Source organism: Microtus pennsylvanicus, chromosome 4 (assembly GCF_037038515.1).
Source record: "Microtus pennsylvanicus isolate mMicPen1 chromosome 4, mMicPen1.hap1, whole genome shotgun sequence".
NCBI classification, from domain to species: Eukaryota; Metazoa; Chordata; class Mammalia; order Rodentia; family Cricetidae; genus Microtus; species Microtus pennsylvanicus.
In genome coordinates, this window is record NC_134582.1 from 29,858,724 (window position 1) to 29,881,717 (window position 22,994).

The following is a 22,994-nucleotide window of genomic DNA, read 5'->3' on the forward strand; positions in this document are numbered from 1 at the left end:
CCCAGTGTGAGTGTGCAAAGCCAGCAGTGCTGTTTGCTTTGTCTCAGGGCTCGTTTATCAAGCACCATGATCCCCCCAGTTGTCTGACTTTTGCCAAACTAGCATGCAATCGCAACAGCACAATAAGATGTTAGTATCCTAGGCGTTGGGGCTTGGGAAATGGCTCAGTAGCTAAGAATGTTTACTGCACAAGTACAAAGACCTGAGATCAAATCCTTTACAGCTACAAGGAAAGTTGGGGTCAGAGAGATCACTCAAGTGGGTCAAGGTCTTTGCCATGGAACCTGCAGACAGGAAGTCAAGGGGTCCATCCACACACACACCTACACAATAACAAATCCATCAATAAATAAGAAAAACAATCTGTTTACTTGGGTCTTGCCTGGCTACCAGCTTTAGCTCCACATTCAGAGAGAGAAGCTTTCTGTAGGAATAGTGTGGAGAGTGACGGAGCAGGACATCTGACGTCCTTCTGTGACCAGTGCATAGCCGGTATGCATGCGCACACCACACACACTGACATGAACGTGTGTGTCTGTGTAAGGGGTCTGAAGAATAGGTATGCCATAAATACATGCCGTTCACAATTGTTTGGGGGGAGGATAGGAAGCTTCTGTGATATACTGCTTTCTGCAACTTTGTTTTTATAAGTGAGGTTATATTAATATTTCAAAGAATTCCAAATTCCTGTCCATGAAGAAAAGGATGGCTGAGGCTCTGTCTTCTTCTGTGAGGAGCCATTGTTGGTATTCTGCCTCTTGCCAGAAGAGATTAGTGTGGATGGCAGAATAATTCTCTCCTTAACTCAAGGGAAGCTGCTATGCTAATACTCCTGTCAAAAGGCTCAGGAGTTAAAAGTCCTTAGCTTCTGAGAAAAAGCCTTAGTAACTTTCCCCAAGGGAATAGCAAGATGCTATTCCCACTGTCACCCTGAGAGTATGGGAAAGGAACTCATCAAATCATAACCCCCCCCCTTTCCTGAAAATGTTCAGGTCTGGTATGGTTCTCTTATTTTATATGATATACGTTTTTCCTTTAAAGACCATTAGCCTGGTGAATCTAACAGCCACCTTAGGTCCTTGTGGGTAGAACTAGCAATTAGTATCTTCAACAAGCACCTAAGGGGACTGTTTAGTGCCTGGAGAGTTTGGGGAAAGTATGCCATTTGTCTAGAGCTAAAATACAAATACACCTAGTGGGAGGCGAGATTCACCTTCCTTGTAGTCCATTCTGGATAAAACTGGAACCTTGACTCTCACCACGTAGACAAAGCTAGGGCCTTGAAACCTGCAGTGTCCACACACACTGGGCACTCCCATTTGGCTTGGCCATCCCGAGGTTCACACTGGCCTTCCAGGCCTTCAGGGTAGTTGCAGGCTGACATACTGACTCATCACCATTCTAAGGGGACCTTGGCCTCCGTTTTTTGGAGCACAAGCAAAATGCATCCCGAAGGATGCAACCCCTACCTGTCAGCCATCAGGAGCTACTTTCCAGATGTTGTGATAAAATAAAACAAATGTAGGCAAGAATCTCGTGGTGTGAGTCAGACAGAGCCTGCTCCATAATGTGATTTTGAGGGACAGAACAGTTGTGTGCTGCCTTCAAGTACTGTTCTGAGGTGTCTGTGGTCACGTTCATTCATGAAGACGTGACTCCCTGAGTTGATTTCTCCATTTTAGTTTGTTTGTTTCTAAACATGACTCAAAACACACAGCATTTTGTTGTGTGTGGACTGCAATGAATAATCTCCATGCTCACCTTTTTAATAATTTTATATGCCATAAATTTGACAGAGCCCCCTGTAGTTTTAGTTTCCTCCTATCTGGATTGAGAAGTTTCGAATGAAGTGAAGACGCCTGTGTCACCTACCATAGGACTTCAGTCCTGCCCAGTGCACTTCTTTGTCCAGTCTTTCGCTTTCTTTCTGTCTGAAAAGATTTTTTTTTTTAACTTCTGCTCCTCCTGTTCCCACCACCCAAGTGGTGAGACTGGAGGTGTGCATCACTCTATCTGGCTTATGTGCTGCTGGGGATGGAGTCCAGGGCCTCGTGTATGCTAAGCAAGCACTCTCCCCACTGAGGTCTAGCCCCAGTCCAAAAATCCTCCTCTTGATTCTCCTGGTCTCCAGAGCAACATCCTGTCATTGTGCGTTGGCCTCACTAGAGCTGGATTCCTGAGGACTCTAACTGCGAGCCAGGCCTCCACGGTGTGTTGGGCTTTAGGCAAATCTCATGCTCAGAAGGAATCACCAAGAGCTTTAGATGGGTGTCTATACCCATGCAGCCATGTTAAGACAAAGGATTACTTGAAGAGAAGAACGTGGAAGATATCCGGGTGGTCTCAGTCCTGGTTTCAGCTCTGTTCTCATTAGCCTTAAGATCCAAGCAACCATTTCATCTCTCTGGGCCCTTACGGTGTTGCCTTCTCAGGAAAACTCCCCAAGATGCTTTGTTCTTGAAAACTGCTTGGGTCTTTGTTAATTTATTTGTGGAGGATTACATTGCTAGTAGGATTAAGGAAGTTAATATTTACGAGAATCTTTGAAAAGTGCTTAACACGCAGTCAGCACTTTATGCACTCTGTTAAATGAAATGAAAGTTTGTAGCGTGCTGAACATAATAATGTTTATTCTAGAAACAGTCAAGGGGGTATTTCACTAGCCAGCCAGAATGGTACCTAGGTTCAGGTTTCCTCAAATGTGCAGGTCTTGTTACATGACTAGCAACGGTGGTCATGTTATGTCTGTACCCAACAGGGGTGAAGGAGAAGCTGTGGTTAGGGGGACACAGTAGCAGACACACAGGGAACAGTGCTTGTGCCTGGGACTCAGTTCCTCTGATGGGTCCCATATCCCGTCTCTGGATCGAGGTGAAATGTAAATTGCTAATTCCTTTGTAAAAACTACAGACTCTTCCCATTTATCCTGCTCTCATCACTTCCCAATGCATGGGTATAATCTCCAAGGAGAGGTGATTTTATAAGGTTGACCCCAAATCCACCAAGGGCTAGAGATTGGGCAGTTCATTTTGGACTTGAATTGGATTAAGTAAATGGAATTCACATTTCTGTAGTCTTCTGGAAAGAGAATGGAGCAGCATTGGCCAGACTTACATCAGCATCTGCGCAGGGCTGTTGTGACGGCCATATTCTTTTAGAAGGACTGGTTTTTAGTGTTTTCTGTTCTGTAGCATATGCCTAGATGGCAGGGTTTCTATCTACGTATCAATATGCATCCACATAAAATTAGATTAATTTAATTAATTAGCTGATTAAATATTAGAGTCCACAATTTGCTAAACAAATTAAACACACTCACACTAGCAAGTACACTCACACACATTTAGAGCAAAGCTAACAGTATTCCTTTACTATGGATCATGTGGACAAGAATATTAACACTATTTCTTACCCGTGTCTGTCTCCTATATTGGGGCCAGGTACTGATTCCTAAAAAGTTGGCCACCTGGCCTTTAAAACAAAGCTACTATGTTTGAATTATTTGGGGTGTAAGGTTTAAGGTTCCCCAGAAGCAGACTGTGCAGGGAGCACCTACTACAGGTCACAGGCACTTGTTGAAGACAAGCTATGACTGTGTCCACTTCTGTCTGGCAGGAGCACACTCACCAAGGGCACACAAAGCCATCTGTGCCAACACTGGTCACAATAGGAAAGCACCCCCCTGAGTTGTTCGATAGGGATGCGTGTGAACGTGTGATCTGTGAGCTTCACGTTGCCAAGCAACAAGCTGAATAATTTTGTGTCTCCTTGAAATCAATTTCCGCTGATCACACACGGAGGTGGAAACCACAGCTTTTGAATATTTACATCCAGCAAATAAAATTTACGTTCCCTGAAAGGCAAAGAGGCTGCCATTTCATGCTTCCTAACCTTCATTGTGTCTTTCTCTCTGGTACACACAGGCAGCCTCGTAGGCACAAATGCACTTGCCCATTCTGAAGACGGAGCTTTCTGCTCTGTCAACTGTGTTTTAGGTAAAGCTCTGGTTTCTTTATTGCCTTTATCTATTACATCTGTAAAATTTATTTAGGCAATGACAGATCTCTCTTTGGGGCCCTGAGTCTGGGAGAAGAACCACTGGCAGGCTCTATCGGGATGAGATTTGTTGGATATGACTGTTCATTAAATTGCAAGCAGTCTGAGAAGCCAGTGGTCTGGATCTTCCATGCCTGGGTGGGTGATGGTCTGCATTTAGAGCCTCAGCATCAGGCGAGCGACAGATGTACCTCACCAAGTGCTTTTGGAATATTTCAGAAAGAAAACGAATACCTTTTGAAGTCCCAGGGGAAGGTTCCCGGCTTCTTAAACATGCAAGGTTGCTTATTCCACACAAGTTCTACTAAAAGGAAGAAGAAAAATGAAAAGATCGAAAAAGCCAAGTGATTTTGGCCTGTATTATAAGATTGATTGACAAGTGGGAAGCATTACCTGGGGTGGAATCTTGCTCTGAGAAGGGACAGAACAGCAGCAGTTGGGAATTTTGTGGGTGTCCATCTTTTATGTCTTCATTCATTTTAATATCTAGCCTCCCCTTTACCTGCATGGTGAGTGCTCACTCTTTGCCAACACCAGGATGAGCTGACTGGTGTCAGCACCCTGGGTCTCAGGGGGAAACTTCTTGGGTAGGAATACCCCAGGAATGGTGAGGGATTTGGGGAAAAGCTCACTGGAGTTCAGTGCTCCTGAACTTGAATTCTGACAATCAGTCAGGCAAAGTGAGCCATAGTTCTCCAGACCCCAGATAGAAACGAAGGGTTAATGGGCAAGAAGTGGATCCCGGAAAAGATTAAAGGCACATTGAAGTGTGAGGCCATAGAAGATCATGGTGGGACCCAAATCGAAGTCTGGAAGTGGTCCATGGTGTGGATAAAGTAGTGGCAACAGGAGTTATGAAGAGGTAAAGGTAGGCACACTCTAATGACCAATGAGATGTAAGAGCTTCAGCAGAAAGAGATGTCTGGACTGTGAATTTTCATTCCTTTGAAAGACAGCCCACATTGTAAGGTGTTAGAACTCTAGTCCACAGTGAGTTCTGGAATCATACACCTCGGGTTTTAAATTACCTCCCAAGTAGTTAAACATAGACTTAGAAGGGGTTTGAGATTCTCTGCTTTTTCTAGATCTTATTTTCCATGACAAGGAGCATTATGATGCCAGAAATGAATGTGGGAACCTTTGGAATTCCACAGTGAGCATCAGCCATGGGACCCTGGCAAGGGACTTGGAGAGGGAAAGCCCTGCTCTGTTTCACTTGCCGTTTCCAGGCCTGTGCACATGTCACCCCTGTGGTCACTTTCAAGCTTCTAAGGTGATGATGCCACCAAACCTAAAGTTGAGATCTGTGTACCTGCAGCATGTGTTTCTGGACATCACAAAGGTGCCTACCCATAGGGGATCTCCAGCCATGCTCTTGCAGCTCCTGTGTGAAACTCTGCTATTTAGAACACCGTGTTCTATAACCTAATACCCGTGGGTGCAGGACAACAGAAGCCAGATGCGTTCGTGTCCTTGGCTTTCTAACCAGGGGACATCGGTTAAGCATCCTTAGAGTTAATTTTCTCATTAGTAATATAATAATTAAGGAACCTGACACACAAGCCCTGCGAAAACAAATGAGATGATCTGTGTACAAACACTGATTCTTGTGTCGCGTGCATGGCAAGTTCTCCATCATTCTTCCTTGTATTTGTTCTGCATCTTTCTTCCTGGCAACTGTGATGCAAACGTTAGCCCCCTGATATGTAAGGTCAGGTCATTTTATTAATTTTAAGTTGGCTTTTTGATGCTTCGGTGGACACCCTTGATAGGTTCGACTCTATCAAGATTCAGTTTTTCTGTGGGTTTCCATTTTTAGTGATGTGTGTAGGGCTGTCTTAGGATGCTTTGTACGGGTACAACAGAATGCCTGGAACTGGACAATTTATAATGCACAGAAAATTATTTTTCCACAGTTCTGGATCCAAAGAAGTCTAAAATTGAGACTCCGGCCTTGGGGCTGGGGAAATGGATGGCTCAATTGGTAAAATGCTTGCCTCACGGGCATGAGTTCCAGATCCTTAGATCCAACCAACTACACATAAAATATGTCACTAGCTTCTATTCTGATTTCCTTCTGTTGCTGTGATAAACACCATGACCCAATGCATCGTGAGGGGACAAGGGGTTTATTTTGTTTGTTTCTACCTTATAGTCCATCAGCAATGGAGGTCAGGGCAGAGTGGGATACAAACAGAAAACTAAAGGCAGCGACTGAAGCAGAGACAATGAAAAAGCACTCCTTACTGGCTTGCTTCCAGCCCAGGCCCACCTGCCTAGGGATGGTACCACCCACAATGGGTGCCTACTTTGTCAATTAGCACCCAAGAAAATGCCCCCACAGCCATGCTTACAGGCCAATCTGATAGAGGTAATTCTTCAGGGGAAGTTTTCTCCTCTTAGGTGTGTCAATTTGATAACCAAGATAATGGCTACCACATCACTTAACTAATGCCACAACTGTTTGCGTAACTTTTGTGTTGTTGGCATTATCAGAGGATGTGCCATGGTTTTATGCAATTACTGTGCCCCTATATGTAAAGCTTTTAGTGTCTGTAGTGGGGGGGGTCTGTCTGAAAGCAGTCCCCCAGATCCCAAGGGGTGACTTGTCTACTCTGACTCTATTCAGGCAACTACTTGGTTCTCTTGCTAACCTACTTTTGGCCTACAAAAGCAAAACAAACCAGAAAAGGACTTTTTGGAAAAAGCTTCCTACGTGAAAACAGGCTACACAGTCGTTTTCAGTTTGAGCCCTTCGCGGAATATATTTTGGCCTCTGGGGAGCCATTGTATCTGTGAGTTTAATCTGTTATGGCAGTAGGTATACACAAGGATTTATACAAATGCATTGAAGCTATAGGTGCAAGACGACCATTTAAAGAGCTAGTTTCCCTGACCTCATTTTCTCTGGTGTTCAGTTGAGTGGTACTCCAGTGGCCCCACAGAAAAGCTGGACAAAAAGCAGCACCCATTCTTCTCCAGTCTTTTTATCTAAAGCTCAACTTAGGAATCAGCGTGTCCATGATTTACCAGCACACACCCAGAACAGATGTTAGCATGGCACTGGAACAGCAGCTTCCTGGGAAAAACTTTTCTTGCTTGAAAAAAAATATGCGAATTCATGTGTACCAATCCATACCCTGGAATACACTACTGGAAACAGAGTAATCCTTTGGCTAAATATCAACAGCTTTGTGGCCAAAACAAAAAACCAACACAACAACAACAAACTTGATTTAGCCGTTTAGTGTTAGTCACCCCCCCCCCATTCAAAATATTGATTTCCAAAATGCCAACATATGATTTCTTTCCTCATATTCTGCCCTGTCATCTACCACTTTCAACAACAAAAGGTGTTTGGTAGGACTGTAAAAGGCCTGGCCGGGCCTAAGAATAGTGGTTAACGGGCCTGTAGGGCCAGGCAAGAGGAAGTAGGCCTGGCTGGGCCCTGTCGTGATTACCTTCCATCAGCCGCTCGCTTTCCCACCCTCTCCCAGAACAGAAGAGATAATAGCTTGCTTGCTTTTTCTTTCAAAGAAAGCCAGGAAGCCTTTGGACCAATAATTCTGCTACAGCCTTAGAGAGCTTGGATTCTTCAAACAAAGCCGAGGAGTGGCATCTTGTTCTCTTCACCCCTGAGGCCATCTCTCTGCTGCTCATAAATACAGCTTCCAGTTTCTACTGAAAACATCTTTAGTTATTGTAAGCAAAAGACATCAGAAGGAAATAATAGGTCTGCACCTCATCCCTCCACCAGGCCTTTTCCTGTCCTGTGTACTAACCCCACAGCTATTTGTTATGAAAACAAAACAAAAAAAAAACCCTTATCTATTGCTTCCTGTGCCAGCTTCCAGTGTTAGCTCTGCCTAGACAGACAGTCTCTGTTTGCAATCTGGGATAGAAATCAGATTTTTGTCTCCCTCGGTCTTTTTCTCTCTGTGTGTATACATTCATGTGTCTGTGTATCTATAGTATGTCTGTGTGGGTGTGGGTGTTTTCGCTCTTGACAGAAGGAAAAGACAAGCTGGGGAGACATTTGAAATGTTTAGTCAGGTCTTTCCGTGTGAAGAGGTGTATAAAACACATCCCAGTGATGAGCACCAATTAACAGTGCATTACTTTCTAGAAAAGACTTCAAGTTGGCTGCCCTGCAGGTCAGAGTCAATAAAGACTGAGTTACTAACAATAGCCTTTCTCTCTCTTGCTGAAGCCTTGGACTTAACCCTAACGTCATCCAACCAGAGAAGAGGAGAATAATGCAAGCCTAGGAGTCTTGGGGGTTGACTTAAGCCTAATGCTCAGAGGCTGTAAAACCTGTCAGAGAGCTTGATTGATTGGCTCACAAGCCCTAGTCCTCCGTGCAAAGGACTAATGTTTCTGCCTCTTCCGAGAGGGCTTGATGTGCCACCTGGGGTCAGAACTTATCAGCCTGTGGGGCTAATGTTTCTGATGAGGCCAAAGTGCAGTCAATAATTTATACAGAAATTTGTGCTCAGATTCGCAAGGAAAGCAAGTTTTGACTTGAATCCCTTCCTCTTTCTGTGAAAGGACTTCAAGTCTTCCTGCCAACAGAAAGCATTCTTGGGTGTGTTTGATAACACGTTAGACAAATGGGAATTAAAAAGGAGACCTTTAAAAGTCATTGTGGAGGATTTAGTTAGCAGTTGGCAATGAGTTTGGGGAGTTTTGGAATTCATCAGTGGAATGGGTAAAGGAAGAGTCAGCAATTTCAGATATTATAGACCAGACTTCCCTCGAAAATGTAATGACCATGGCAGTTATAATTAGAGTGATTTTGAAACAGCTCTGAGTGACCCTGGGTACAGGTTCTAAAGGCCCAAGGGAGTGATACCAAGGCCAGGGACGGAGCCTTGAGTCAAGAGAGATTTTGTCTGGTTTGCAGAGAAGCCGAACCTAGAGTTAGCCTCAATGGTTGTGCATGGCCACGCATGCGCATGATGCATCACGATGCCCAGACAAAAGCGTATTCATACAGCCCCCAGAAATTGACAGTAAGGCAATGACATGGAGCAGAGCTGGTCAATCAATAACCAGCTAAGTTCTGTTCTTCTCCGGCAAAATGACAGTTTGCTCCAGTAAGTGCCAACAAAGGCCCCTTTACCTTCGCCCTGCACTAGGAGAGCACTGTTAGTCACACTTCATTAGGTTTGTTTACAGAACAGAGCTGGTCTCTAAGCAGCCTATTGAAATCCTTGTAACTCCATAGGGCCTTTAAAAAAAAAAAGCTTTCCTCTCTGAAAGATAAGAACTTTGGAATGTGAGGTGGGGGAGGGTGCTGAGGGACCTCGCACCACTGACAAGAAAACTGGTTTGTTGGGACAGGAATTGGAAGGGATGAGCTGGCCTTTGAGGTGCTGCTGGCTCAGAACCAGGGACTGTGTTCTCAAAGCCAGGTCCTGTGGCCCCTTAGCTGTCCTCACTGAACTGGGAATTCGGCCTTTTTGTAACCTTGAAAACGTGAGCTGCTCCTGAGCCCTTGAAATGAGCTTCCTTTACCTTAAAAAGAATTCAGAGGAGTGGCTTCTGGGATTTCAAGTTGGAGAGTCAGACAAGGAAGCGTTTGCTTAAACAACGACTGTGTTTGTGAGGAGAGATAAGTTCCTATTGGTTGAGATTAGCAGTGTGTGTAGAGAAGCAATAAAAGGTTCTCAGGGTTGGAATTTGCAGCCTTTAAGATTCTGAAACTTAGATAAGTCACAGCCGTGGCCTGGTCTGTACATAGGCCAATGGGTACAGAGGCTTAGCTCCAGAGTTGCTTCACCTGGAAGGAATGCAGGAAGACTTGCCTTCTTAGCTGGGAACTCTTCCTGTTTTAACATGGTCTCCCATTCCTCAGCTGTGCACTGAGTTAAGGGAGGGTTTAAAAGATGTGGGGGTCACACGACAGTACAGAGTGTGGAACTGGAACTCAGGAAAGTGTAGGTGAGCTCCAGAGGGACCAGAGAAGGCAGGGGGAGGGGGCTGTCTGCACTGCTGCATTTGTTGGGGTTCGGGTAAGGTACTCCTGGTCAGTGTGCTGTCCCACTGCCTAGTCTGCAGAATTCACTGCCCACCACCCTTGGTACACACACCTTCAGCTTCCCATACTACTTTCTGAATCTGAGCCACAGTGTGTGACCCCATTACCAGAGAGATCCGACCCACTCTCTTGCTGCCTGTGGGATATGGCCTCCGCAGCTGGAAACAGGAATGGGCAAAACCCTCCACCAAGCTGCATTCCTTCAAGGGGGTGCTGAGTCCAATATTCTGTTATCCGGCCCTTTGCTTCCATTCTAGATTGGCCAAGATGGTGGCATTTTCTGTTGTGTAACAGTTACCTCTTTGTATGCCTTGTGCTTGCTCTCTCTCTCTCTCTCTCTCTCTCTCTCTCTCTCTCTCTCTCTCTCTCTCACACACACACACACACACACACACACACACACACACACACACCCCGCAGTTCAGAGCAGCAGTTCCCAGTCTGAGCTGCTGTTGTAAATTGCTATTTTAAATTTCGGCGAGTGGAATAATAGCTGAGTGATCATCTCCAGCAAATGTTGTTGGCCTTTGTAAAGCACGGCTCCTTCAGAGGCTTTATGATTTACAGAGGACACAGCTGGTGGGCAGCAGGGCTGCAGGAATCTGCTCTCCTGGGCCTGGCGAGCTACAGATGAAAAGGGCCCAGAGCTGGCACAAAAGCAAATAAGCGCTCTGACTTTAAATAAAGCATCCTAATTTATAGGAAGCCCAGCTCTTCAGTCCCAGCGAGATATACGGATCAGTAGCAGCCTTTTGATGTGGAGCATAATTGTCAATTGGTTCCCACTGTTTCCTTATAACTCAGGACCGTGGCTGGGAAAAATTCTCTTTAAAACCCGGTCCCATAATGTTGAATGGTGATACACATATTTTGACAAGCAATTTAATAGTGTTTAGACCTGGAAGTCTGCAAATTACCAGGACCTAATCTGGTCCTGATTAAGGCGAGAGAATGGGTGTCTAGAGGACCACTTCCTTCTTCCTTGTCTCTCCCCTCCTCCTCCCTCTCCCCCACCCCATCTTCCCTAAGGCCCTGAGGATGAAGTTTTCCTTCTAACCTCTAGCTTCCTCTGTTCTTTAGAATTACTTTGTCTTTCCTTGCAGCCTCCCCCTCCCCAGTACCTGATCCCCCCCCCATGGGAAAGCTGTCTGTCACGTGACCCCATATTCACAGTACTGTGCACTCTCCTGTTTTGAGCCATGAGGACTCTCCTTTAATGGGGACTGACCCGGAGGGGGCCTTTTTTGCCTTGAGTAACTGTTTCCATCATCATTGGCTATTCTTAGCTCTGCCTGTTTCCCAGCAGAAGCCATGATGACATGGAGAGCTTGGGTAAGGAGGAGCTGTTGATGCAAAAGGGTCAAATGAATTGACGATATCTATGGGAGTAGTGATTGACAGGCTGCATCCTTCCAGTTGTCCAACTGCAGTGGCTCTGACAGTGGCAGAGGGGAGGCTCTGTCCATCTCGCTGGGGAGACCAGGGCCTGTGCTGTATACCCAGGGCCGCTTGAACAGAACCGCGTCCTGAAATACCACTCTTTACAAAGGGAGTGGCTCTTAGGAGGGAATAGTACAGTTTGCCCGATTCGACAAACATTTATAAAATACCTTTCCCATGCTCTTGAATGCTTTTATTTAAAGGAAGAAAAATATCTCCTTAATGAACTAATCAAGGTCTGGGTGGGGGTTCTGCCTTCCCGTGGGGGAGGGGTGAGAAGGTGAGAAGCCATTCTCCTTCCCTAGCGGTTAGGCTCCATAAAGGTCATCAAGGAAACTCAGGTTTCACATAAACCAGAGGGTGCCTGGAAGGTCCAAGTGCAGATCCAGGCATCGGAAGTCAGAGTGCCACTGGGCTCCATTGTGTGAAGCCTTCGGGGCAGCACTTACTGGAAAGCTCACTCAAAAGCCAGAAATGAAGCCTCTTTACACAAATGGAGAGAGACACTGTAGGCATAGCGTGGCATTTGCTCGTTCTGTTCCTGCATTTAGATGACTCCAAATATTTATCTCGGAAGACTCCCTCAACCCTCATGTCCCCTGTGTCTCTTTGTCCTTTCCTTACCACGCTGTGTTGACTGAGCCTTGGTGGGAAGTGGCCTGCAGGATTGGCATGGTGCCCAGTGAAGTGTCTCTGGCTTGCTGTCCTGTAGAAACTCCCTCAAGAGATGTCCTCTTCCCTGTTCTGGCACTATCACCTCAGACTTGCTTTACAGCTTGTCCCCAGCTGGGACTCTGGACAGCGTGGCAGAAGCTGTTAGAGGAACTTGCTAGCAATAAGGGTAATTGTGGTGCTGTGCATGCTGCTGTGTAGAGGAAGAACATACTGTAAAGCCGTTCGTACTGCTTTGGGACGTCTGCCTGCCTACCATGAAAGCAAATGCTTTTGTTACTGAGTGTGCTTTAAACGTATTTTTTCCCCAAAGATCTCCACGTGGCATTTTCTTTCATGATGGTTTTCATTACATTTGAGGCATATTAAAAAACCTATGGCATTTCGTAAGTAGGAAACTTGCTTGCACAGCATAGGTCCTGACTGCTGAAAAGAAACATCTCTTTCTGCAATCAACAGGAATTTATTTGTAACGACCAGTAATGAAATGATTTTGTTCTCAGACACTCTCTTGTGTCACAGACTGGCCTTGCACACACGATGTCTTTTGGCCTGGTCTCGAAGTCTTGATTCTCCGCTAGTCTCTCCTGAGTACTGGGGTCGCAGCTGTGTGCCACCACACCCAGCGTTGGCCTGCTGTTTCCTAGACGGTGTGATCTTAGGCTGCTGTGATGTTCATTCATACTTCTGCATGGGTGATTTTCGGCCAGAGGACAGTCTATCCCCATCTTCACCGGCAGCCAGTGCGGCAACTGCGTAGGGCAGCCTTTTAGTGTTTCTGGTGATGGCTGGGGAAAGCCGCATTTCTGCTCCCTGTTCTCCACCAGTAGACTTCTTAACAGGCCGCTGTAATTCATAGACACGAGAGAGGATGTCGTTACTAGGGAAGCCAGGAAAAGAAAACCAGCCAGAGCTTCCTTCAGCTGACCAGCCAGCTGGATATTGACCACCTGTCTTCATGAGAAAGAAATAGATGGCAGTGAATAAGTGAGAGTCGAGTTTTCCAAGAAGCTCAATGATTTTCCCAAATCAATACAGCTCATCAGGCCCCAGAACAAAGGCAGCTGGGAGGTGACAGTGATGGAAGCGGCTCTGTGTTCTTTTGTGTATTAAACCATACGGCCCACGGGGAAACAAGGTCTTTCTGTGTACGTGTGTGTGCGTGTGTGCATGTATGTGTGTGCGTGTGTGCATGTATGTGTGTGTGTGTTCTTAAAGACTTATTAGGTATATTAAACCATAAGGCCCACAGGAAAACAAGGTTTCTGTGTGTGTGTGTGTGTGTATGTGTGTGTTTGCACACGCGCGTGTATTCTTAAAGACTTATTAGGTATATTAAACTATAAGGCCCACAGGAAAACAAGGTTTCTGTGTGTGTGTGTGCGCGCATGTGCGCATGTATGCATGTGTTCTTAAAGGCTTATTAGATATATTTGTAGTAGGGAAGTCCTTCCAGATTAAAATAAGAACTACACAGATTGTATATAAATGTTGAAATATTTTGAAAAGTGGGGGGGACCACTTTGTTTTTCAAAAGGTAGAATGGAGTAAGATCTAGTCTTTGCTTTTCAGTATTGATTGGGTCTTCTTCTTCTTCTTCCTCCTCCTCCTCCTTCTTCTTCCTTCTTCCCCTCCCCCCCTCCTCATATGGTGGCGTTTGGAAGAACTCAAACAAATATCTAGATATGCGCCTTAACCCATGGCAAACAGCCCTAACTACTCTGCCAAGAACGAACCCTGCTTCTAATGCCCTGGAAATAGCACCAAAATGGAATGCTGGACTGTCATATAGAGGTTATAATTAACAAAGGTACAGTGATGCCAGCATATTCCAGCCGCCAACAGAGATCCATGGAGACCAGCAAATGCTGGCCCTTCTGTCCTTGAATCGTTAAGCTCTCACAAGGTAGTGCATTAGCGCCAGAACAGTGTGTCTCTGGGGTTTACGACTGGGGTGGCGGCATACTAGGGCATAAAGTATTTCATTATACTTTTTTTTGTCAGCCCTGCCCTATCTCGCAAGCTCCATTGCCATACATTATTTGTTCAGATAAAGCCCAATGTTCAGGGTGACTAATCGCAGAACTGTGTTCCAGATGGTTTGATTACAGGATGTGGTTAAAGTGACTCTTCAAACATTCAGCCCAGCAGTAGGGCTCCCTTAAAAAAAAAAAAAAAAAACTGTTTCATGGTCATGTGACAACATTGACTTTTCTTGTGCTGGTGCACCATACATCCTTGGTGTAGGCAACAGAAAAGCCATTTTACTCTTTTGGCTGGTAGGTATTTTATGGACAAACTTAAAAACTTCTCAAATAATTATAAACTTTGTGTCCTGAAAGGGAATCTAGTTGAAGGGAAAGCGGTCCGGAGCCACTAGAGCAGTTTCAGCTTTGAGAAGAGCACCAGAATAGCATCCAACAGAAAAAACCAGGGACTGTTTGGAGAAGAATTCCACACAAAGGACTGCTGATAAGCCCCGCCCTATGCAGTAGTCACACTGGGACCCAGGATCTGAAACAGTGGCCTTTCTATTATCCGTGGTGTTTCTCTAGAAAAGTAAAATAAAAGAAAGTGTAGCCCACGAAGGGGCGGGGCTTGGATTTACAGCAGAAACGGGTTACAGTTTGGTGTTATTAGAATGAGGTTTGTGTTTTCTGCCCGAGTGCACACCAAATCCATCCAGATGTATCTTGGTGATGCTCCCATTCCCAAGGATGAGGCTCTTTTAAGACTCAGACAGTCTTTAAACTGTAATATAAGCAGAGTGATGCAGAACCACTGGGCAATCAGCATTTGCCCAGTTCTTGAGGCAGCGGTTTCACAGATACAAGAAATAGTAACTTAGAAGCAGAATCTCTCCATAGAGAAAGTCTGCTACCCCGTAAGCTAGTGGGAAATTACTCTTACGGAAAAAATACAGAAGCAGTGAGACCTCGAGAAAAGGCGCTGATTGTGATGAGAGTCCTGGAGGTTCGAAAGTGTTGAGTGATCTTGTGCTTGAGGGTCAGTGCTTCTCAGGGATGTGTGTGCAGACACCATACCAAACACAAAGGAGTGCTAGAAAAGACCCGCTCACGGTGCCCAGGAATGGAGGGAAATATAAAGGAGCGTCCTACCAGGATATGACACATCTTATCTTCAAACATGTATGAATTTCTCACGGAAGCATTCCTAGTGAGCAGAAAGCCATGGGTGACTCAAGTTCCCACAGGAGGGAGAACTCTGCCATCTTGCCGGTCCCACCCCACTTAACTCCCCCCAAAGAAGGCACACACACAAGTATTGAGGTGTTGATCTAGCGCTTGGCATCTTTGTCTCATCTCTTAGCTATTACATCTTTGAGGCCCTTGCCCATCCTGGTCCTCTTAGTTAACACAGAGATCTTTAGACTTCTCTTTGTATCATCATTTCCAAGTTTCTACATTGCCAACCCAGATTCCTGGCATGAATGTGTCTGATTGCCTCTGTATCAGGCTCCAGTAACTGATCCGGTGATAGGAGGTTAGGTTTAGGATTACTGGTATGAGAGCTTGCTGGTCTAAGACGTCCTTCTGAGCAGGGCATGAGGGTAGAGCAGGAACCAAGAGCATCACACCCAAGTTCTCATCTAATGTGAGATTGTTCTAGTCTAGTAAAGAGCACACTCTTTAAGTACTGGTAATATGCAAAGCCATGCTTCGACTTCTAGATTGTGATGCATGTCTACCCCGACTGTAAGACTGTAGACCCTGTAAGTACAGAAGCTGAACAGATTTTCCAACAAAGTGTGATTCAGTAGCAACCAATAAGTACTTAAAAAAGACCCAATAGACACAGCCAATGCTTGATGGGTCTGAGGAGGAAACAGAGCGTGAATCTTTATGAAGCCTCTGTGTGTGAGTGTGTGTGTGTGTATACCAGTATGTGGGATAAAGTGTCAACAATATGAAGAAGAAAGTCATACTATTGAGCTTCCCATTCTATCCTTGTAGTCCCCCCATTTGCTTAGGATTAACAGGAATATGCCTCAGGAATTTTTCAAATAGGTGGAAAGGGAAGGGCAAAAAAAAAATCCCAGTGAGATCCTTATTCTTATAAACATAAAAAGGGCTTGAAGAGAAAGAGAGACAGGCAAGGGATTCAGAAGAATTAAGTGTGCTTGAAAAGACAAACCTTCAGGGAACTAAGTATGTGTATTGTCTAATTTATTTAGAAAGAAACGTACCTTTAAGCCTGGGCTTATGAAGTTCAAGCCTGTACTTTCTGGGCACTTTCATCTGATTTACATCACTCACTGTGCCTTTTGTAACTTATGCTTCATATAGCCTTGTGTTACAAAACATTTAAAATTTATAATTTCATCAAAATCATAAAAAATTATAGATTTGATGTACTGATCGAGACAGGGTCTCACTGTATAGCCCTTAGCTGGCCTGGAACTCGCTCTGTTGACCAGTCTGGCCTCCAGCTCACAGAGAATCACCAGCCTCTGCTGGAAATAAAGGCCAGTGCCACCACTCCCAGCAATTTCCATGTTTCAGAGCTAAACCGCCTACTTGGACCTTCACAATGGCCGCGGACCACCTACAAAAAACAATGAATTGCAGTTCATGGAGGAAGAGTCCCAAACCTCTCCCCCAACCTGGAGCCTCAGCTGAGTGTCTGTACTCCCTCCGAGCAGATTCAACTGCTATGACTCCGAGGAGAGGCTTGCACAAGATGGACCACCACAGGGCCATGCATCTAATTAGCACTGCTTGAGAGGGCTGTTAAAAAATGAATTAAAACAAAAAACAAAACAAAAAACCACCCTGGGAGAGGATCATTTCTTTTGAGCGTTTTAAATTCAGAGTGCTTCTTGAAATTAGGGTGACTTATTTAGGTTCCCTGAAGTTGAAAGTGGGCTTTTCTTTACAGAATTTTACTCCTTCCAGTACAGACAACAACGTGGCCCACGTGGCTGCTAAGCAGTAGCAGATGTGAACTGTTTTTTCACGTGGAAGTTGCAACTGCACTTCTGTCTCCCTGACCGCTTCAACCTGTGGCCCTGGATAACCACTGATTTATGGCTTATGTTGGGTCCCTTCCTTCTTTTTGGCCCAGTTACCCTCGCCTGGCTGGAGGCCACAGATTTGGCTGTCAGGGTACCATGAGGGCTGGCCTGTTGGCTGTGTGCAGCCCTGTAGCGGGGATCGCGGCGTGGGGGTGGGGCTGCTTCCAACTTCCACAGCCTTTGTGGGGCTTCTGGCGATGGATGCTTCAGCTCTCCCGCAGCTGGGAGCATCCTTCCTCCTGCCCTTTCTCCTTGCCTTGTCATCCTGTGCTACGGCCAGCTGCATCGGGCCAGCCAATCAGACGTGAGCGTTCGCAGCAGGCACTGGCCAATGGGCGGCCCGCGTTTGCTGGAAACGCGAAACCCTTAGGGGAGAAGCAGTAACAAAAGCCTTTCACTGCAGACAAATGTTAAGTGTCTGTGCAGACTTTTCCTGTTTTTAATTTTATTACTGCAAGAATGGAAGGTTTGTTGTTTCTTTCATGTTTCCTTTCAAGCAATTTTAATTATACATTTGTGCTACATCAGGGACTCTGGAACGCAGTGATTTCAGCCTATTGCCTCTGAAGCTAAAATGCAGTAACCTTCTGGCAATACAGATACATTCCCGCACTGTAAATATAGCTGACACGCTAAAGAATTTTAAGCAGCTGCAGAGGTCTCTGACACCACACACGGTGCCCCAGAGAGCAGATGATGAGAAAGGCAGCCCAGTTTGCCCCTCTCCTCCACGCCCCACCCCTCTTTCCTGAAGGGATGTGCTCATAAAGAATCCTTTCCGATTGTTCCATCTTGTGCAATTTTTGACCGAATGCCTAATTGCTATTGATTCTCATCACAATGGGATTTTTCATACTCAACGGTTAAAAACGCCCCCACCCTTCCTCCATGGGGGAATAAAAAGGAATCAAGCCTGATTTGAGGCGATGCTTGCCATTCTTTTTAGCTTTTCTTCCCCGGCTAGCCTACTGCCAGTGGAATTTCTAGTGAGTAAAGTCAGCCGCCACGTAACTAGCAGCAGCCCCGACCATATGAAAAACAATTTTAAGATCTCTTTTTGAGACTTTTGAGAGAAAAATCTCCCTTCCCCAGTACTCGAGACCCAACCATTTAGATTATTTTACCTTCTATTTAAGGGTTCTCCAGTAACAACAACAACAACAAAGGTCTTGCTTTGTGAGGTTCCCAAGATGGTAGATAGTATAGGTGAGTAAGTCGCCCAGTAAAGACTTGGAGAAAGGGTCTCTGGGGGTGGAAGGGGTAGGCACTGAAAGAAACAATGGCTCCCTTCAATGTTTCATTTATTCACCTTACTCTTGTAATTGTCTCAGAATCCAGCCTCCTTACAGATGCGCTTTAAGGACGTGTGTGTGTGTGCGTGTGTGTGTTCCCTTAAAGTGGCACTTGTCCTTCGCAGGAACAAGCAGGGTGTTATGTGTCCCTCAGCGCTGTCTGGCACACTGCACGCCCTCAGGTTTAGTGACCCACAGACACAGCGCCGAGGTGAAGCCTGCAGTGCAGCGGAGGGAAAGCAGGGTGGCTGGAAGGAAACACGTGTGACGGTTTTGAGCGTTCTCTCCTAATCCTCTGTGGCAAATGCTTACCAAAGTTGACTGCCGATAACCCCAAGAGCGAATGTGTTGTGCACACTTATTTTCTTACGAGAGCTATTTTAAGAGCCTCGGAGCCCTTTGGGCTGCTCGCTGCTTCACAGAGTCAACGAGGGGAGGGTCAAGAAGAAGTCACAGCTGCCCCAAGGCCCTGCCTTTTCCGCCGTGCCTATTTTTACATATCTGCAAGTGGGATTTTTCTTTTCTTAATAAAAAAAAAAGTTGCCATTGTTTTATAGTGTTGAATTGGAAACCAGATTCCTCTCAGCCACCCTCTGGCTTAAGCACTGGTAACTCCGGCTTGGTTTACGTTGGCTGCCTGCCAAACGAAAGCAATTATGTGTAATAATAGAAAAATTAAGAGGTGAATGTCACCGCTTTACAGCAGGACATGGCAAAAACCATTTCCTTCTGTCAGCAATATCTTGATCACACCCTCACACACTCTCGCCCCTTTGCACCACATTCGTGAGCGTGTGCACGCACGCACGAACACACACACACACACACACACAATTTCCTGTGGGTTTTTACTTGAGGTCACTGAAACCAGAAAGGGGAAGGATGCAAACCGCAGCTTCTGAAAGCCATGTGAGAATAGAACTTTGCTGGTAAAAATAATAACAATAAACGAAGTGGAAATAAAGTAATAGGTGTTAAATGTGCTCCCCTTTAACCACCCCCTCTCCCCTACAGGTGTCCTGGTGGTCAATGTCACGTGGAGGAACAAGACGTATGTGGGGACCCTGCTAGACTGCACCAAGCACGACTGGGCCCCTCCTAGGTGGGTGCCTTTTCTTTCTTGCTCCTTCCGCTGCTTCCCCTTTCCCATTTCTGCAAAGAAGCTATAGAAAGAAATGAATAATATATAAAACTCTTCCTGTAATTGAAACCAGGCAAAGGAGAACTGAGCCCTTTAGGCCTGAGCTGTAAAGTGCAGATGCTAGCTTTCTTTTCCATCGGGTTTCTTGTCAGTCCGCCCCCCCCTTCTCTCCTTTGTTTTCTTCTCCTTTTTCAAGATGGGAATTGGAACTGATTGAAAGCCGGCTCTTTGAGCTGCTCCCCTTTGATTCTCCGTGGGTGAATATAATGCATTTGGTAGCCTGGTCTTGAGCCGATGAACCTGTGCAAAAATAGAATGTCCTTCCCTTGGCTGCACCCCGCCCTCGAAATGGCAAGGTGGCTTGTGCTCTGTGCTAGCTTGTGTCCCTGTGATCTCCTCTGGCTCTTTTGGAGATGCTCATTGTGACCTCCATTCCTTGCTTCCCTAGGTTTTGTGAATCACCAACGAGTGACCTGGAGATGCGAGGGGGCCGGGGCAGAGGGAAGAGAGCGAGGTCCGCCGCGGCCGCCCCTGGCGCCGAGGTCAGCTTCACGGAGTCCAGAGGGCTGCAGAGCAAGAACAGAGGGGGGGCCAATGGGAAAGGGAGGCGTGGCAGCCTCAACGCCAGTGGACGAAGGACCCCCCCAAACTGTGCTGCAGAGGACATCAAAGCCAGCCCTTCCTCCACCAACAAAAGGAAGAACAAGCCCCCGATGGAGCTGGATCTGAACTCCAGCTCCGAGGACAGTAAACCCGGGAAACGGGTCCGCACCAATTCCAGAAGCACCCCTACCACCCCTCAAGGGAAACCAGAGACGACATTTTTGGACCAAGGCTGTTCCTCTCCAGTGTTAATCGATTGCCCCCACCCAAACTGCAACAAAAAGTACAAGCACATAAATGGCCTTAGGTACCACCAGGCACATGCGCACCTGGACCCAGAGAACAAGCTGGAGTTCGAGCCTGATAGTGAGGACAAGATCTCGGACTGTGAGGAAGCCTTGAGTAATGTGGCCCTCGAGTGCAGTGAGCCAAGCACAGGTGTGTCATCATATGACCAGGTGAAGGCACCTGCATCACCCGGGACTGGGAACCCCCCTGGGACCCCTAAAGGAAAGAGAGAACTCATGAGCAATGGCCCCGGTTCTGTCATAGGTTCAAAAACCGGGAAGAATTCTGGCAAGAAGAAGGGCCTTAACAGTGAACTGAGCAACCTTCCAGTCATCTCCAACATGGCAGCCGCCTTGGACGGCTGCGCAGCAGCAGACAGCAGCTTAGCTGCCGAAATGCCCAAACTGGAAGCTGAAGGACTGATTGACAAAAAAGGTTTGGGGGACAAAGAAAAGGGCAAAAAAGCAAACAATTGCAAAGTGGACAAAAACCTCTCTAAACTGAAAAGTGCCCGGCCCATCGCCCCTGCCCCAGCCCCTACGCCCCCACAGCTGATTGCTATCCCCACCGCTGCCTTCACATCCACCACCACGGGGACCATACCTGGACTGCCCTCCCTCACGACCACTGTGGTCCAGGCTACACCAAAGAGCCCTCCATTGAAGCCTATTCAACCAAAGCCCACAATTATGGGGGAGCCCATCACCGTGAACCCAGCTCTGGTGTCGCTCAAAGACAAAAAGAAAAAGGAGAAGCGGAAGCTAAAGGACAAAGAAGGAAAAGAGACTGGGGGTCCCAAAATAGATGCTAAGCTGGGGAAGCTGGAAGATGCCAAGGTGGCTGGCAAGGATTTGACGGGGCATTTCTTAAAGGACCATCTCAGTAAGAGTGAAGGGCTGGCGAATGGATTGTCCGAGTCTCAGGAGAGCCGCATGGCCAGCATCAAAGCTGAGGCCGATAAGGTTTACACATTCACGGACAACGCTCCCAGCCCTTCTATCGGGAGTGCCTCCCGGATGGAATGCAGCACCCTGGTGAACGGGCAGGCACCCATGGTCCCCCTGCATGTGTTGACACAGAACGGGGCTGAGAGTTCAGCGGCCAAGACCAGCAGCCCAGCCTATTCGGATATATCAGATGCTGCAGATGATGGTGGTTCTGACAGCAGGTCGGAGGGCATGAGGTCAAAGGCCAGTTCCCCATCAGATATCATTTCTAATAAAGACGGTGTCGTGAAAGGGCATCCTTCAACCTCAGCGCAATCATCTCAGCTGAAAGAGTCCCACTCTCCCTATTACCACGGCTACGAGTCTTATTATTCTCCAAGTTACATGCACCCTGGACAAGTTGGTGCCCCCACAGCTGGGAATGGTGGGAACACGCAGGGCATGAAGATCAAGAAGGAGTCGGAGGAAGATGCCGAGAAGAAAGACAAGGCAGAGCAGTTAGATTCCAAGAAAGTGGACCATAATTCTACATCCCTACAGCCTCAGCACCAGTCAGTCATCACACAAAGACACCCTGCCCTGGCTCAATCACTTTATTACGGCCAGTATGCCTATGGGCTCTATATGGACCAGAAATCTCTGATGGCCACCAGCCCCGCCTACAGACAGCAGTATGAGAAGTACTATGAGGACCAGAGGCTGGCCGAGCAGAAAATGGCCCAGACTGGGAGAGGAGACTGTGAAAGAAAGGCTGAGCTCCCCTTGAAAGAACTGGGCAAGGAAGACAGTAAACAGAAAAACATGCCATCGGCCACAATCTCAAAAGCTCCCTCTACTCCGGAGCCTAACAAAAACCATTCTAAACTAGGGCCAACAGTGCCTAATAAAACTGAGGAGACAGGTAAATCACAGCTTCTCTCCAGTCACCAGCAGCAGCTTCAGGCCGACAGCTTCAAAGCTAAGCAGATGGAAAACCACCAGCTTATTAAGGAGGCTGTAGAAATGAAGTCTGTCATGGACTCTATGAAGCAGACAGGTGTAGACCCAACCTCGAGATTTAAACAAGTAAGATTGTGGAGTGTGGCCCCAACAGACAGGGAAGCAGTCTGAGTTGTGCACATATGTTGGGCTTGATCTTGCGAGGCATTTTTCATTGGGAGGAAGCGATCATCAGAGTTTGTTCCTCCTCTCTTGAAATAATGCCCCTGGGAGTTCCTGTACAACTCTAAAATGTACAGGACCCGCTGTTTATCTGAATTAGTGTGGAGAGGAACTCTGGGCATGCGCCCTGTGTGGGTTTCCTAAGTCTGTAACTCTGAGGTAATTTCTTCATGAGCTTAAGGTGAAGGCATTTCACTAAAGGGCCTCTGACGTCTCTCGAACTCTGAGATTTTAGATCCCTCCACTAAAGCACTCGTTCTTTTCATTTACCGAGTTTCTCTCAGTGCCTTCTAAGATTTCTAAACCCAGGGCACTGAGC

At 46.5% G+C, this 22,994-nt stretch overlaps 1 protein-coding gene across 4 annotated transcripts in view; it reads left to right on the plus strand.

The window, feature by feature from the left end:
* Positions 1-22,994, plus strand: part of Znf608 (zinc finger protein 608) — a 109,835-nt gene that overhangs the window by 78,382 nt on the left and 8,459 nt on the right. For all 4 annotated transcript variants that reach the window (XM_075968641.1, XM_075968643.1, XM_075968640.1 and 1 more), the window contains exons 4-5: positions 19,550-19,637; positions 20,125-22,579. In XM_075968641.1, coding sequence (XP_075824756.1) covers positions 19,550-19,637; positions 20,125-22,579 — 2,543 coding nt within the window. The remainder of the gene's footprint in view (positions 1-19,549; positions 19,638-20,124; positions 22,580-22,994) is intronic.